The 18,176-nt window shown below is 42.3% G+C and overlaps 1 protein-coding gene across 1 annotated transcript in view; it reads right to left on the bottom strand.

Moving 5' to 3' along the window:
* The window catches only part of XKR4 (XK related 4), a 215,735-nt gene extending 198,104 nt beyond the window's left edge, over positions 1-17,631 (bottom strand). The window contains exon 1 of the mRNA XM_064706106.1: positions 16,703-17,631. Coding sequence (XP_064562176.1) covers positions 16,703-17,538 — 836 coding nt within the window. The 5' untranslated portion in view covers positions 17,539-17,631. The remainder of the gene's footprint in view (positions 1-16,702) is intronic.
* Positions 17,632-18,176: the final 545 nt, after the last annotated feature.

Raw genomic sequence — 18,176 nt, 5'->3', positions numbered from 1 at the left:
TCTTTTAGGTTATATAATTCCTCCTCCCCTTTTCCCCTTATGTACGCTTTTTCTCCTCCCTGGGCCAAGTCAATCACCCCCCCCACTCCACCTAGTATTCCAGAAGCTTCTCCTCTTGGGAAGTTGTGGTTGGCTGTGGTCCTGGGGCCCCTCCTATACCTGGTACCTATTGGGCTCTCCGCTATGTCATTTGTGTTAAATTCATCCCCTCTCCTCCCCCTATTGGTCTTTTGTAAACCCCTCCTGGATCCACCCCTTCCCTTTATGACCCTGATGCACCTTTTGTTCTGGGTCATTCGCTGGTACATCAGGGGGGGTCACTCCCTGGCTGGCATCGTGGGCTTTCCAATAAACCTGTTTCGGCCCCAGCGAGTGTCCAACTCCTTCCCTCTCGTTGTTTAGCAGCGATCCAGTCCGCAACCAGCACAGCCCGAGGCCTTACGACTCCAAGGGGTGCTGGAAGGATATGCAGCTGGGTGTCGGCCTTAACCTCAGCTAGCCGGACTCTGACCTTGAAGGCCAGATACTCCTTCACCGCACAGCATGTCACTAATTTTAGTTCTCTTTTCTTGGTAGCACACAACACACAAGTCCCTATTTCCAGTCATGAATTCACATGATTCAAGTCTTGCACAGGTGTTTCCACTTCTCTTTTCTTGCACAGGGTTTTGATGCATCTGTATCCACATTTCACCTTTTTCCTTGGGGACAGCCTTCAGCCACTGAATAGAGCAAGTAGCATCCTAGGAGCCGTGTAACATTGACACTTTTTTAAGGTTAATAAAACCTTAGAGTTTTCTTTGTTAACCAAATTCTTGCTAATAACTCTAGATCCACTGTTCTATCCTCATTTTCCCTGTTTTCCTCCTTTTGCACCTATTTTATACATATAAATGCTTGAAGTGCTTCTTCCAGATTTATCAGCACCAACCTGAGACCAGCTTCTAAGTCAGACAAGAAGAATACATCTTTAAATGACTCTTTTACCCAGGTGCACAATAACAGCTGATGCTCCAAAACACATCCCTAGTAGCCTCCTGAGTTATGTGCTGAATACCAGTGCTCCATCATGCATCCAATCTCTTATCCCACTGGAACATAAAGGAAATTTCTGAACATCTTAAAGACACTTTAAATCAAAGTAGAAAGACATCCACCACTGACCTAATGTTCCTTACTTCTACATGTCACTGACCTAATGTTCCTTGCTCCTTCCATGCATGCCATATGATCAGCAAACTGTTTCCAAAACTAAAATCTCTGGTACAGTTCTGATGAAAGGCCAGGTTAACCAGGAAGTTAAATAACAAGACCAGCATTGCATTCCCATTCACAGCAATGAGCCAAAACCTGTGGCATTACCTTGCCTCCAGGAAAGAGGGATTTTTATGAAGATGATATGGCTCCCCTTAAACCATTCCTAAATCTATTCAGACTATAGTGGAACTTTGGAGAAGGAATTGCTCAGCTATAGCCTTCCTTGTAGGCAAACAGGCTGTGAGAGAAATCTTGGCTATCTTTTCACCTTATCCGTCAGAAGAATTGGAGAATACTGTAGAAGTTTGAAGGGCAATTATTTTCTTCACAGCAACATGGGGAAACATGTTACTCCTCAGTCTCAGTTTCAACCTGCAATTTTCCTGGAGAAATACAGTCCTGGACCGACTCTTATTACTAAGACAATTACAGGTCTCTACGTGTGATTTCATTTTACATCTCTGGCATAAACACTCTCATAGATAGAAGGCTACATAAAAAAGGGCTTTCTAGAAAATACAGACTGTAGAGAACATAAAGGACAAATGCATAAAATTAAGCACAGTACTTAACATTTCTTGGTTGTAGGCATCCCTTGCCTTCCATAAAAAAACCCCTTTCAAGGATAGAAGATAAATTGCTATGGTTTAAATTATTATAGCCCTAAACCTTCGTAGGAGTGCTTACTGTCATTCAGCCAAAACAGAAGAAAATTTATGCCAAATTTGTGACAAACCAGTGTGAATACATTTGAGCCATTACAGAAAAAGCAATGTATGAAAAGAGAAGTCCCAATCTGAGTTCAGATATGACAGTTCTAGTAGTATGTATGCAATTGATATACTCCCAGTTTTACATTTTCCTATCAACAGGCAAAAGCACTAGAGTGAGAAGGGATTTGTCTCTTTTTCACCACAGTTATTTATGACTGGGAGAAAAACAAATCTTGCTCAACCAGTAGCTAACACTCAGCAGTGTCGGGTTAGTGGGAATGGAAGGGGAAAAAAAAAATAAACCTGACTCTTTGAAAAAGCAAAGGAAGTAAAACTTCCAGAAAGCATGCTGTCCTCAGCTGATGGATCCCATGTGTCAGTTCAGGAAGGGCAGGTCCAGCCTTTCACCCATGGGATAAATCAAAGGTAACTAATACACTGAAACACTGCCTCAAAATAATAGCAAGTTAAGAGAAAAGTGACAAGTTCGTGAGATGCTAGTTAACAAGGTTCAGAGAAAACATTCACATGCTTTAAAGCTGGTCCTGGGCTACAATTTGGATTCAGAACACAAGCAAGCAAACTCTGATTTAGCATGTAATTAAGAAATCCTCTCTGAATTATGCAACTTTCATTCACTTCTTCAGAAGATATGAGAACACTGCAACCACTTGCCAAGTTTGATCCCAACATGCCATGGGGCAAATGGAGACCCTAAACTGTCATATTCTATTTAAATCATATGTAGGCTAAAGTGAGTGTGATTGCTTGGTATATTAAATTACTACTACTGTGTTGATAATTCCTCACGAACAATCTATGATTCTGAATTATTTATTGAGGAGGAAGTGGCTTTTGAAGTGAACATTATTTCTCTCTAAGAGCTAATGCTTGAATATGATAAAAATACTTGCCAAGAGAAAAAGGAAATTGAAGATACTTCTACAACAGACATTTCTGAGATTCTATCTCATTACGTCATGGATTCCTTCTCTTTGTGAAGTCTATAGGCAAAAATTGTGTTCATATATTAAAAAAAAATTAAAATTAAAAAAAAATTAAAAAGTGGGACAGCCTGTGTAAGGAAATTGCTTGCAACAAATCCCAGGTACATACACATTCGATGATGGCAATTAATTTCATTCCTAACTATTCCCATGGCTTTGTGCTTCCTTGCTTTTAGAATCCGGTACGGCTTCAAGGGAGCCACAGAGCAACTTTCCTCTGGCATCATGAGTGGTAGATCACAGAATCAGAAAGCTTTGGCTTGTAGTGCAGATGAAGGACACTTAACAGAGCATGGAGTGACAGCAGGACAGAAAGAAGGACCCAGTTCTCCCACTGGTCCTTCAAGTTTGCAGACAGTCTTTTCAACGCCTTGTCCCCTTGAAAGACTTCACAGGTTTTTGAGGATGGGGAATTGAAAGCACAGATGAAGCAGTGACAGACTCCCACATAGTAAAATAAATCCAGTGTGAGACATTCTCCATTGTGGCCAAATTAGAATTTCATTGCTCAAGGATGTAGTATAAAAATAAGATGCATTCTTGAGTCACAGTGGCAATATTTATACCCAAAACAACTGCTTGAAATGAGCATAAATCCTGCTGTCTTCTCCTTATCTATTAAGGTTGCTATTCATGAAGAATTATCCAAAGGATGATTTATGAAATGCCATTAGAAGACATATTTCTGTTGTTTATTTACTTGCAAATAATTTATATACAGTAAGCATGCATGAAAGCATTTAGTAAATTTTCAGAACAGATCTGAATGTTGAGTTTATTCTTATTTCAAGGTTATTCTTAGTTTTCAAGGTGCCAAAGTTAATTTCTTTGATAACCAATCCTTTGTTCCTACTAATTAGAAATATCCAAAACAATTTGCTATTTAAATCATATGTCATTGCTTCTGATCCTTGATTGGATGAGTAATGAAATTAAGTAAGACCCATATGAATTGTGAATATTACTACTGAATATGTAATTAAGGTTTTGATTAATATTCTGGCACTCAGGCTTAAAATACACCTTCCATAAGTATTTGCACTCATAAAGCTCAAGCTGAAGAAATCAGTACAAGTCATTAACACAGTCAAACTGAATTCATAAGTGAACTTCAAAAGAATACTTGTAAGGTTTTTCTTATGATGATGGGTATGTACAGTGTCCTTTTAAGTTTGACTCCTCTTTTAGTGCTAGCTGTCAAATAAAGCTGTTGGCCATATTTTCTCCTTAGGTGCTGGCATAAAATTAAAAACTAGGGGTATAGATTTTGCTGAGGTATTGAAAATATCCTGTGTTAATACACACTGATTATGTAAATGCTGATTGTTTCAAAGCTCAATGAATCATTTTGAGGATATTTAAAATCCTTTAAGACATAGCATTACATTAAAAACTTGAAATTTTATGGTTTTTTTCATGTAATGTGCCTCTATTTCCCACCTATAGAATGCATTAGGAAAATTTTTCATGTCATTACTGAAATATACTTAATTATGGTGACAGTCAACATTTTTCAAAATATTCTTTCCATCCAATACTTTCTGCACTTCAAGAAAGCCAATCAGAAAGATATGAAAGTATAATTTCTTTATTTTGTTGTTGTTATTTTATATATCTCCCATTTGTAAAACAACATAATTACTGATAACAACCTATTAACATGAATTCTGACACAGTATGATATTCACACACCTGTTCTAATAAAAGATAGACCTGTAGAAAAATTCTGGTTCTTAGCAGAGAATGGGTTGACTCCCTTGTGAGTGCATAGTGTGTTATAAAGATATGGCAGAGAGCTAGATTCAAGAAAAAGGAGTGAGTCTAGGTCTGAAATTGATTTGGGGATGAATAAGGAATGGCTCAAAAATACTCCTCTATCTTAAACATGCGCTTAAACCACCAGAACTAGCAGCAACTCCTCATTACTTCTATTTCAGAAGTATCCCCAAACCTGCACATAACATCATCCTCCTGCTGTTGTAGGAAGTTTTCATAGGAACAGGAGAATCCTCTTCCAGCTTGTCACCTTTTCAACATGGGTGAGGCCTGGAGGCTGTTAATAAGCTCTGCTGGAAGAGCAGAGGACACACAAAGATTAAAGACTTGCTCTGGGCTGTCTCAGGCAAGTCTCACTTGAAGAACCTTCAATGGCCCAATTCCCAGTTTGGTCAGGAGACCAGCATTCCCTCTCTAAAGGAGCTATACTTTTTTCTCTGATAAGTGCAAAGCATCCATAAACTCACAAAACAAGACAAAATTCACAGTCTACCAGACAGTACAGGAGTAACAGGTACAAACTGACAAGGGAACAGGTCCATTTCAACTACAGCCTTCACAGTTCCTGGGATTTTATATTCTGCTTCTCCAGACCAACCATCAGGGGCTGAGTAAGCAAGCCTCTTATGAGACAAAGTCAGGAACTGAGTTATTTTGCACTGACTTATTAATTATTATATTATTAAAATAACTGACTTATTTTGCACTCTATGCTAGTTTTCTCAGAAGCTCTCTTGATTTAATCCAACTATGAAGAGAACACTCTCAATAACTAATTAATTCTCTGACCCAATTGGATTATTAATGGAGTAGCTCTTCCACAGAAGTGACACAAAGAGAATGAAGACAGGTTATAGAAAAATGTACATGTCCAAAATTTTCTTTTTTAGGTAAAGAAAAAAAAATAATGAATAACATGCTTAAGGACTAAACAAAGCCATTAGTTCAGATAGGTAATTTTCATACAATGTTATCATGAGTTCTTAATTTGCCTGTGTGGTAAAAATTGCTAACAAATGGCTGTTGACTGTAAATGCAATTCCTCCTTTTGACACATGCATTAACACACTAGTGTAAAAGTTCAAAGTCGTTATTATTGAGTTCTCTCCGCCACATTAATTATCCCCTGCACTGTATTTGGCTTCACTTGGGTAAATCCTCTTTAAGTACCCAATCTTTACTTACCCATTTAAGATTCTGTGAACCCTGTTTACATTTATGGGGTTTTTTTTCAATAATTCTGCATTGAGTCCAGTTTCCACCAATACTACTGGTGATGTTCTATCCTCAGCCTATTTGTCTGCTATCACCCACTTATGTCATTGTTTCTGAAGCTGAAGTGACTGGTGCTTGGAAGCTTCAGGTTGAAGTTGATTCTAGCTCCTCCACTTTGTTTGGAAAAATCCCTAACCTTTAGGACAGTTTCCCACAGCATGCTAGAGCCAGCTTAAAAAGCAAACTAGCAAATAAGAAAAACAGCTCAAAAGATGAGGGTATGAACTAACCTGAAGCAGCAATAGTATGTGAAGCAAAAGGGGTAAAGGACAGAACTTTTTTAAAAGCTATATAGTATATTCTGGGTGTAACAAGCATAAAGCCTTGTGGAAAGACATCTTTAAAATATTAAAATCTTACTTTAATAGTTCAATACTGTCCATTATAAAAAGATGCTCATGTTTTCAACATATTTAACTTAAAACCTGTTTTGACAGACACATTGAAATGATAATTGATTTTGAATTGTTTCTACCTAGATCATTTTCCATCTGATTATCTCAAAGTATATTACAAAAATAAGGCTTCATAATATCCATAGACTAGATTGCAAATATGTACTAGATAACTAAAGAATAACATCATCAGAAGTATGCTCTGCTTTTGACCACCCAAACTGAGCCTTTAAAGATCCTTCTCTTTTAAGAAAAAAATAATATAATAGGCTCCACTCCAATTGAAGTAAAAGGGAGCTGCCGTTCTTAATTTCTGAAACATAGACTAAAGGCAACCAAGAGACAAACAAAAATATGCATACTGAAAAGCTGGGCTCCACTTGCTGTGGAGCTTGAGGTGAGTTGGGAAATAAGAAGCTGGGACATGAAGATTGGGTTTTATTTCAAAGACAAAACTTCTGCTGAAAATCAACTACAAAAATGGTATCAGGAAATCAACTCAGAGCAAGAATCAAGAACTGAATAATTTTTAAATAGCAGCTTTAAAATTGTTATTTCATTCACTTCTGCGAGAAATGGCAGAGAAAAATGTAGAACAACATTGTAGAAAATGTACAAAAATGTAGGCGTGTGTTGTCATTATAGTACAAGAGTTCTATGGTCATTTCATTGCAAAGATTCCATATTGCTAGAGTTTCATACCCCCTTGATGTTTCTTGTAGGCAGCTCCTCTAGGCACTGATACTTCCTCACAGAAGCCAACTAACTCCAGTTCCCCCTCAACCAACCTATCCACTTTTTATAACACTCTTCTGATTTGCTACAGGTGTGGCCTGTTAACATCAGGCCTGCTCCCAAGCCTTAATAATTGGCTCAACTGCAACTCTTACCCCCCCCCCGCCCCAAAGATTACTTTCTATATTACCTTTATTTACTTATATTCTATCCCCCTACAGATGCATACATCAAAAACAGCTTTCTTCTATCTCTTTTTTTAAGTTTGATTACATACGACAAAGAAAGGTTAATGAAAAAAATTAATAAACCAACCCTTCAGCTAATTCAGTTCATCTGGAGCTACTCCTACAAGCTTAAGCAGGCATTTTCATGGATGTCTGTATTATGGTGCTCTTTGTGGTTATACTATACATGAAGCATGAATGTTTGTAAACAGAAATACTTTTACGGTAAGAGAAAGAGAGAAGGTTAAAGGGTGGGAAAAGGTAGAAAAATAATTAAACTGTAATGAAGAAAGACAGGGAAACCTCTTTTTGGTCTCATTACAAAGCCCTATTAGGTCTTCCTCTGTATCCTCACAAACATGACATTTCTCTGTCAGTGTTATGTCACAACTCTGGCAGGAAGGGCAGTAAATATCCCCATCCAGCCTTGCCTAAGCATCAGTGCAGAAACCAATCAGGGAGACAAGAATTGACCCCTCACAGCTGGAAAGGGCAGTGGACTGAAATCTCCTGAAACCTGAGCAAATACTCTAATCACAAGGGACATTTCTCCAGTACTATAAGACAAGGCTGAGTCTGCAATATTTGTTGGGGATATAAGCTTGTCATTGCTCATAAAGCAGATTTAAACAATGCTTGCCAACTGGATCCACTAAGGGATTTCAGTGCCACTGCAGCCTAGCCTCTGGTTTGCAATGGGCTCAAATGAGGAGGAACTCAGGCTGTGTGTGCTGGGGAATTTCTGGACACAGCTAGCAGGCAGGAATACAAGCCTCTAGGCAGCTTTCAATTTGAACATTATGCTCCATTGTATTTAAGTTCCTCAAGTTCATACAGAATCACAGAATAGCAATGTTTGGGGCGGGAAGGGACCTCTGGAGACCATCCAGTCCAAGTTCCCTGCTAAATCAAGTTCACAGAACAAGTTGCACAGGATCGTATTCAGGCATGTTTTGAATATCTACAGAGAGAAGGAGACTCTACAAACTTTTTGGGTAGCTTGCTCCAGTGCTCTGCCACCCTCACAGTAAAAAAGCTTTCCTCACAAGGCTGTTAGGCCAAATTTTCTAGGTCATATTTTCAGGTCTATATGCCTGAAGAACATCTAAATTCTGCTTTCAGAGCAAAGTCCTATTATAGATCTGTCTCGCAGAAATATTTCCATATAAAGTGAGACTATAAAGGTTAGGGTTGAAGAATAATAAGAAAAGACACAACTGCATCCATGCCCTTCCTTTAGATAAAAGCTCACACACATTTATAATGACAAAGCTTATCATTCCACACAAGCCACTATTAAAATGTGAAAATATCAGCCTAGTGGCTTTCTTTGCTTTCTATGCATGTATAGATCTCTCTACAGATAGCTGAAGTCTGATGCTTGATATGTAAAGGTACTTTCCTTGGTCCTGCAGGAAGTAATCTACTGACCCTGTGTACTATCCATGGGAAAGCATCACTCAAAGAAGTTGGCAGGATCCTAGAATAGATCAGATGTTTACATGAAAACATCCCATAAAAGTGAGTAATGTTGAAACTGTGGTAATGCTAACGTTTATTTTTTAAGGGCAGAAATTAATCTGATGTATAACAGCTGATAGAGATGAGGAAAACTGTCCATCCATCTGTAGGTTAATTCCCTTTTTATTCACCATAAAACATCTGCATCCTTCTCTAAAGCAGCTGGCGCCATCCTTGGTACATTAGTCTCGTCTAAGTCACACCTTCCAACTTTAGAAGAACAAAAAGTAGATGCTTTCCCTGTCATATCATTACCTGCTAAAATTCCTTTGAAAACACCCCACAAAACAGTCTCACTCCATGTGCTCCAACTCGTGACATCAAATCACTTGTGACTGATAACATTAACCACCCCCACTGATTACCCCTGCCAATCAAACAGATTTATACAGCTCACCACACAAGCCTTTTACCATGAACACACTGAGCAGCACAGGCTTGTTGTCAAAGGAAAGGTAATGAAAATAATAACATAATACAGCAATTATTTTATCTTGGGGGAAAAAGTACATTATAACCCATTTCAGCCATTCAGGCAGGGAAACAGAATGAGAAGGAGAGTGATAAGAAACCACTTCAGCAACCAGAGCCCACGGGGAGATGATAATTCATGTTATGGTTGTCAGAAAATTCAGGTAAAATCTCTTGGAAAAATATGTACCCCAAGACCTATTATTTTTTAATTCTAAAATTTATGAAAAGATGTTTTAGAGTACTCTCTTTCCTGTCAGCTTATGCCAGACTGGTATCTCACATTTTTATTTATCATTGCTCAGATGACTACTCAGTGCAGTGAGAGTTTATCTAGCATTTTCTCCATGTATCTAATATTTTTACTGTGAATTTTCCCAGACATACAACTCTTCTGTTTGCCTGCTTGCTTCTACAGTTTCTCAAGCAGTCTCTGAGGAAATTATTCAAACAATTCCTCTTTGGTCAGTGGCTGAAAGGAAACAAACTGGAATTAGGTACATAGTTAGGAGTATTGGCTGATATTCCCATGCCTTTTCAGAACCTTCCTCCTTTTCTACATGCTCCTTCATGTGCTCTTCAATACCAGCCTCCTGTCATTTTAAAAATCAAGAAAATCAAAGCAGTTCTTTTTATAGCCTGTTTGCCCCTTCCATGCCCATATCCACTTGACACAATGCATACAACTGACAGCTGCGCTAAAATTGACAAAAAAGGCACCACTTTGTAAATGTACTTTAGCAAACAAAAAATTTTTCTTGAAGTGCAAGCAAAAGAGCTATTGATTTTCTCTGTGCCTGACAAATTCCTCCCAAACAACCTGTTTACTGAAAATGTAAGTCACTGCTGTGATTTATCTGTGGCACATTAAAAGCTACTTAATTGGAACAGAGAGACAGAAGAACAAGGTAACACCAAGTGACAGAAGAATTGATTTAATTTTTAGTTTTATTAGAGCTTTTGTATCTTTGTGGCCAAGTCAGTTCTTATGGACAAATATTAACCACTAAGCCAGCTGACAAGGAGAATACATTTCTGAACAAGTTAAACTGTGTTGTAAATGACCTGATGAATGAAGTAGGATAACTGAAGCTACAGATTATGCTGTCGTGTTACACTTGCTTTCCCACAAGAGATGTGGACATGTAAACTGACCTTTCAGAGAGAAATATTTTTTCTGATGTAACAGAAATTTTAACAATAACAAAAAAAAGGAAAAAAAAAAAACAAAAAAACCAAAAAAAACCCTCATCTGGTTGACAGAACCTTCTGCAAGGTTATAACATTTAGAAACAAATTATGATGTGATGCATTTCTTTCAAATCATGGTACATACATATAATCATTTGTTCATAGCACCAGAGGACTCTAAAATAATATATGTATATGGTGATACAAAATCCTCTGAAACACAAACCCCTGTAATCTTATCAATTTTCCACTCTTGGAAAAAGGCAAATAGAAATTCTTCCCATATATAAGTTTCTAGAAAGCATTCTGTGCATAAAATATTAGTTTTCCTACTAAGCCAGTTGTGTGATCAGAAATCAGTGCTTAAGCAGTCCTTTGAAAATCTGAAAACTTATGTAACTGATAAATATTCTCTGCAGAGAGAACACTTGTTAATTATTAAAGTACACTATCTTTCTTCTAAAGTACATCAGCATCTTTTACACATAGCTAAAGTTATTAGAATAAACTGAATACCAAATCTGATTTGTATGCAGACTTGTAAGAGATTTTTAAGAACATAGTAAAGCTTTATTCCTGTGTTCCAAAAAAAAATATGAAAGGCACAGACTTCATCTGCATACCACTATCTTCAGAAAAGAGAACAAAAAATAAAGAAAAAAAAAGGGAATGAAAAGACTCAAAAATTTTGAATATTTATTCTGATGAATATATTATCAAAAGTTTAAATGTGGTCAGGCCACTTACAGGGTGGGCTGCCCTTCTAATCCTGCTGAGGGAAAAAACCACACAACTTTATTTCCTGTTTCTGACAGCCCATAACCTTTCCTGAGACCTAAAGACACAGCAAGCAAAATAGTTAGTCAGTAGGACTTTAACTCAAGCACTGCAGTAACTCAATAAAAGAAATATGGCATTGCTGAGTGGCAGCATTTCGCTACACTAAGAGACAGATGGGGAGGATATGCAATAATCTTGTCTAGGAAATGGTTATGATTCATAAATTTGGACTCCATGTGACAAATTATCTGACAGATTTCAAAACAGTGAGAAAAACTGGTGTCAGATTGAGATATTATCACATCTTAGTGTGAAGTCCAATGGCAGCTGGAATTATTGACCACATAACTACTCCTACATTGCTACTGAACAAAAGTGTCAAAAACTACTATGTAGATCAAAAGTGTGAAAAGAAATGAACCTATTTAAGTTTGGAGTTGAGCTAAGAATGATGTTTTTCTTAACTTGAGCTACTTTGCTGGGACTTCCAGTTTAGGGCATCAGTCATGCTCAATGGTGAGCACCTGAAGAAGTTGTCAGGATTTCTCACATGCAGAGCAGACAAAGCAGACACCCTTTTTCGTCTTTTTCTTTTTTTTTTTCTTTTTTTTTTTTTTTACTTCTAAGAGTGTCAAGTCATTGCAGAAGTGAATCTTATGAGCATAAGCAATGACATTTCTTTGGCAGATGACCCAGACCTGTGAAAAACGTTTCCACAGGGGCACCTGTGGAAATTACAACTCACCCTGGTCTCACAATCCAACATCACCTTTACAACCTGGTCACAACTCTTTTTTTTTTTTCCAAATAAGAACCAGGAAAGATGAGGCTTCTTAGTACTACACACAAGCAGATATAGCCAATCCATAGCATCACTTGTCAGGGAACTGGATCCACTTAGGAACAGACACTTGTCCTGGACAATGCCACCAGGAAGGACAAGAGGGCAGCTTGGTGTGTCCTCCTCCTTCTCTGGGTGGTTTCCCACAGAGCTAGGAAGTCTCAGTCAAACCCCCTCACTCCATTGAGAGGGATATACTTCATCATCTCAGTATTGCTTCAGCTACCCAGAAATAATTTTACAGGGTAATTTCCAGTCCTCATCTTTTCAATGATTCACCCTTCCTCTGGCCTTGTTAGCTACAGAAACTTGACAGTTCCCTTTCAGGCACTTTGACTGAGCCCTTCAGACAAAACGACAGACACTGTGGGAACTCCCAAGCACTCTGAGCACCAAGGCAGCCTGCTCACACCACCCTGCTGCAAGGCACAGGAGCTGTCTCAGGGAGCTACTTCTTGCTCTCCAGACACCACAAGATGGGCACCAGCAAATCCTCCAGTCTCCTCCTCTTGTTCACCCAACCTCCCACAACCCACACTCCTCCCAGGGCTGGCTGGTCCCTTTACCCAGCTTCAGGCGCATGGCTATCTGAATCCTGCCAGACCAAGGGAATCTCAGCCAGAATTTTTTTTTAAGGAAATGAACCAGCTCACAGATGCCAAATGAACACTATGACTTCTTACATCCAGTCCCAAGTCCTGCTATCCACAGCAAAATCTGAAAGTCGTGGCTAAGCCTGTGGAGTTTAGTGAATCAAAGGGATGCTCGAGGGCAGTGGTTACACACTCTCAGGCCAGGCTCAAAGGGCAAGAGTTTATCTGAATCCTTCTGGCACTTATACTTCTACAGAGGTCCTTACAGACTCTAAATTGAAGCATTCCCTTTCAATGGGATAGAAACACCCTGTGTATTGTATCCTCCTTGTACCCCCCAGAGTCTACTAATAATGAGGTCTCTCACAGCACCTGCTTGGGAGAAGAGATTTCCGTGGCCAAATATTGGTAAAAAGCAGAACACACTGGAAGTATGGATAAGGAAACACATCTGTATCTATTTCTGTAGGCAGAATCTCACCAATGATCACATTTCACCATGAAATTAGCTGCCAAAAAATGCCTAGTTCCTGCACCCTGCTGTAGCAAGCAGATCCTCAGAAACTTCACTGGAATTTTAACAGGTGGCCACTGCTATCAGGAAGTCCACGAACAGCCAAACCCCAGAGGAAAAAAAAAAATATATATATATATATTCTTTAAAAAGGAGCCATTTGATATTCCAAAGTTTTTTGGGGGAAAGTTACACCAATTTCAAAAGAAAAAAAAATTAAGATTTTATTCAGAACTTATTGGCAGCTCAGCTGCTCCTGCCGTTCCCCTTTTTCACACTCAAGGAATAAAAAATGTTTTAGTGACTTTTGATTGCCTACTTCTAGAATTGTTCCATTCCACATTAAAGACCTCATTCATTTCCCATTAGCACATTTTAGTTAAAATTAACACATAATAATTTTCAATGATCTGGCTTTCAGTATGTTTGTAAACAAAAAATTAATCTCAGGGGAAAAGCTTTGAAATTGTTATAAGTCATTCTGACAGAATTAATCACTAAAAACACATTTTTACAATTTTTTTATTTAATTCAAGGATATTAAGAGCACTGGGATTGTCAGTTGTATTGCTCTTTCCTCAGAATGCTTTCCTTAAATAAGCCACTGACACCATTGCCCCCAAAACCTTTAGCAATGAGACAAATAAAGGGAAATTGAAGACCTCAGGATTCAATTAATTTTAAGAGGAGACAGAAGACAATAAAAACCACATGAAAACAGAATGATCACCAATTTTAGTAGCTAGAGAATCAGGCACAAGCAAACTTTCTCCTCATTCCCTGATAGAGAAATGAGAGACATATTACTGTCATTTTTACTTGGGGGAGATTCAGTGTAATAAGTAACAAAAAATTTAATTGTAGCTACAGGAGAGCTTTAACCAGGGGCAAAAGAAACAAAAACAGGAAAAATCTGAAAGCTAATAAGAAACATAATGAGAGGCACAGAACAAAGGGTAACAGGTTTTGTCAGCTGTTGGGATGGTGACCCCAGCACGTGCCCCTGTCTGGCAGCAGGGTCTGTTCAGCTGAGTCAAAGAAGGAGTTAAATCTCCAAACACAGGCAAGTGGAAAACACTTTAGATCATCTTTCAGCCTAAAAAGCTTGAGCTATTTGCTCAAGGCAGTACCAATGTTACACTGCAGAGTAGAAGTTCTGGACTATTAAGTGTCTGATTAGAGATACTGTTTCCAGAAAATTTCTACAGATCATGTTAGTTATGACATCATGCTTATGCACAGAGTTCCTCAAGGTGTGATGTGACCTCTTCTCTTTGGGGCTGATTATTAGCTGTAGATGTCTCCAAAGGCTCTCCCTAATCAGGAATATATGTAGGGAATTAAAATGGAGCCACTTTAATCAGTTATGAAGTGCTGATATGAAACACTCCATAATGCTGACCATATAATTTCTAAGCTTGTGGAAAACTGCAAATAAATACTACAAAGTTACTGACAGGCATTTTGATGGCTTTGTTTCACTGAAAAAAAATTTAAAAAGTGCAGCAGGCTAAACCATAAATAATGTCCTAACATGCCTTATCAGTTTAATATTTTGGTAGTCTTACACTGCTGCACATAAAACATGAAGAAAAGCTACATACGATCAAAAGAGACTCATCTAGCTTTAAATATAGAAGAGTAGGTGCTTTTGCAAGGAGGAAATCTTGTGTTAAAAGACACTGTGCTTCTTCAAAAAGCAAGCAGCTGGAGAGCTCTAAATCCCAGACACCTCATCTGACAGAAGTGCTGTTCAGTATTGGATCCCACCCTGCTCCACCCACAGCCCTCCCTGCTCTTTGTGTTCTCCAATACAGAGTCGTGACACCAAACCTTGTCAAACTCTCTCCTCTATCACTCAGCATGAGCCACACTGTTTGACTTCTATATGGATGAATATCAACATGATTTTCTAAGTACAATTTCAAAGTAAGCCACTGTACTTACTTTTCTACCTCTGCAGGGTGGGGACTAAACGTTACACAAAACCCATCACATTCAGAAAGTCCTAAACTTAACTTGTGTTAAACAAGGTAGAAGATAAAGCATACAAGCATTCAAGATTTGAAACAAAGCATCACTTTTTGTTCAAAATTCTTCTTCTCTTTCAAGTCACGTCATTGTTAATAAGAGCACACCTGTAACTTTAAGTTAGTTTCACAAGTTTAGAAAATTGAATTTGTTACAATGAACCAAATACTCTGGAAAGCAAAAGGTACTTAGTTGTGGCATTCCAAGATCTTTGGTCAACTATCTACCAGCATTTGGACTCCTTGATGCTTAAGGGCCACAAGCAGAACTGAGCCGTGCTGGATACTGTGCTGACAGAGCAAAAGACAGACTTTGCCCAAAAGAATGAGACAGATATTAAAAGTACCAGCATTACAAGTTTACAGGAACAACAAACAAAACTCCCTAATGAAGTAGTTGCGAAAAGTCCCAAGTGTTTCCAAAACAGAAGGATGACATAATTTCTTTCCATCCTCAGACAAGAAACACAAAAGGGATTTTCCACTGTTGCTTTAGTGCACTTGCCCTACTGCATGACCTTCTTCAACACAGCATCTATCTTCCAAAATTTTATGTGAAAGTTTTACCTGTTTATACACTATACCTTCTGAACTCTGCCCTTTTCAGGCAGCACTAAATGTATTTGCAGGGCATTCAGCCTCCATATGAATCTTTCCCAGAAATTTGCTAAAACTGAAGGAAAACTTTACTTTTGAAAACTATGATGTCATCTCCTTTTCCAGCAAGTGCCTTTCCCAACCCATTTCAGCACATCCTTTCCATAATGCACAGTACGTCACTTGCAGATGGTTTTGAGAACTGCTACTCAAAACTTTGATTTGGAAGACATCCCTTTAATACATCACACATATAGAAAATGGATATGCATAGCAAGGAGATGACTGTTCACAGCATATGTACACGTAAATCTCAAAACAGGCATCAGGGCGTTACGGGAAAGTAACTCCTCACTGCCAGTGAAGTTCCCTGCTGGCGGCAAGGGTGTGCTGGCCGCGTGTGAGGAGATCCGGAGGTGTGCATTACCGGGCTATGCCCACTTTCCCCACCGGTTCCCTAATTTTACCGAGCGTCCGGCGGAGGTTTCCCAGGAGGTTCTGGGCACCTGGCGCTGCGCGGGCTGGAGGCAGCCGGGCGCTCCCGGGGCAGTCACCTGTGCAGCACAGGATGGCCGGGACCCGGCGGGGCTCCCCTCGGACCCCCGCGCCCGGTCAGCCCTGCGGAGCCCGGTCACCCCGGCGGCCCGGGGCGCGCTGTCCCCAGCAGGAACCCCGAGGGGGCCACTCCCCGGGCTCAGTCCCGCCCGCGGCCGGGTGTGCTCCCCCATGGCCAGGGGCTCAGGCCTCGGCCCCCGCACCGCCCTCGCCCTGCTCCTCACCTCCAGACCTGCCCCAGCTGCAGGATGTGGACGAGCGACTGCAGGAGCCAGATGCAGAAGGCGCAGGACGCGGACCGGGCGCCGCCAGCGCGGGGACCGGCGGCGCCGCTGCCCGCGGCGTTGCTGCTGCTGTTGCAGCTGCTGTTGGTGGCGTTGCCCTTGCTGGCGGTGGACGCCTGTCTCTGCGGCGTGCTGGGGCGAGCGGCGTCGATGTCCGCGGCCGCGGAGCCGCTGCTCACCAGCAGCTTGCTCTCGGCGGCGGGGCAGTGCCCGGCGGCGGCGGCGGCGCTGTCCTCGGTGCTGAAGTCGTGCGCGAACCAGCGGAAGCTGAAGACCTGCACGGAGAGGGAGCCCAGCAGCACGAAGAATAGGGTGAGCCCGAACCACCAGCGCTGGCCCCGCAGGTAGTAGTCGACCGCCAGCCAGATGTCGGTGCCCACGTCCGCGAAGTACACGGCCAGAGCGGCCAGGATCCAGAGGCAGTCCCACAGCGAGTAGCGCCGCTGCTCCCTGCCCAGCCGCAGGCACAAGGAGGACGAGCCCCCGCCCGAGCCCCGGGAGCCCCCGCCACCGCCCCCTCCGCCGTCTCCTCCTCTGCCGCCGCTGCAGCAGCAGCAGCAGCACCGGGAGCCGCCGCCCGAGCCGTCCCCGCCGCCGCTGCAGCACCCGCCCCCGGGCGCCTCATCGTCGTCGCTGCCGCCGCCCGGCCCGGCGCCGGCGGGCAGCCCCGGGGCCAGCGCCTGCACGGAGCCCGAGTGCTCGGAGTTCTGCAGCGGCGTGAACGCCACCTCGCCGCCCTTCTTCATCTTCCGCCGCCCGTCCGACTTCGCGGCCATGATGCCTCCCTCAGCCCCGCTGGAGAGCGAGCGGGAGCAGCGAGCGCTCCTTTATCCCGCGCCTCCTCCTGCTCCTCCTCCTCCGCCTCCTGACTCCTGCCTCCCGCCCTCCGCGGCGCGGACCCGCCGCTCCCCGCGTCCCCTGTCCCCGCTCCGCGCCGGGCTGCGCGCCCGCGGGCGGCTCCTCCGCGGCGGCCGCGTCCGCAGCGCCGCCTGTCTGCGGGGAGCCGCGTTCAGCCCGCCCGCCCCGCCGCCGCCGCCTCCGCGGGGACCGCCAGTGCCGGGGCCGCCGCCGCCGCCGCGCTCTGCTCAAGCCGGGAGCAGGCAGGGCTGCGCTGCCCGGAGCAGCGCATCCCGCACCCGCCTCCCCGCCCGCCTCCGCCCGCACCCGCCGCCGCCACCACCCAGCTGACTGACGCCGGGAAAGAGGATGACCTCATCCCTCTTCCCTCGCTGCCACCGCCCCCCGCCCGGCACCGGCACCGGCACTGGCGCAGGGGCGGGGAAGGGGGCGCTCGGCGGCCGGGAGGGGAGGGCGCGGCGCTGCCCCGAGGGTGCGGAGCGGGCCCTGCGGCGGCGGGGGCAGGCGCGGTCTCGGCTGCCCGGCCCGGGGAGGTGGGCACGGTCGGCAGCGAGCG

This window comes from Zonotrichia leucophrys, chromosome 2 (genome assembly GCF_028769735.1).
Source record: "Zonotrichia leucophrys gambelii isolate GWCS_2022_RI chromosome 2, RI_Zleu_2.0, whole genome shotgun sequence".
NCBI classification, from domain to species: Eukaryota; Metazoa; Chordata; class Aves; order Passeriformes; family Passerellidae; genus Zonotrichia; species Zonotrichia leucophrys.
Note: the sequence above shows the minus strand (reverse complement) of the source record. Positions and strands in the feature narration are given on the sequence as shown.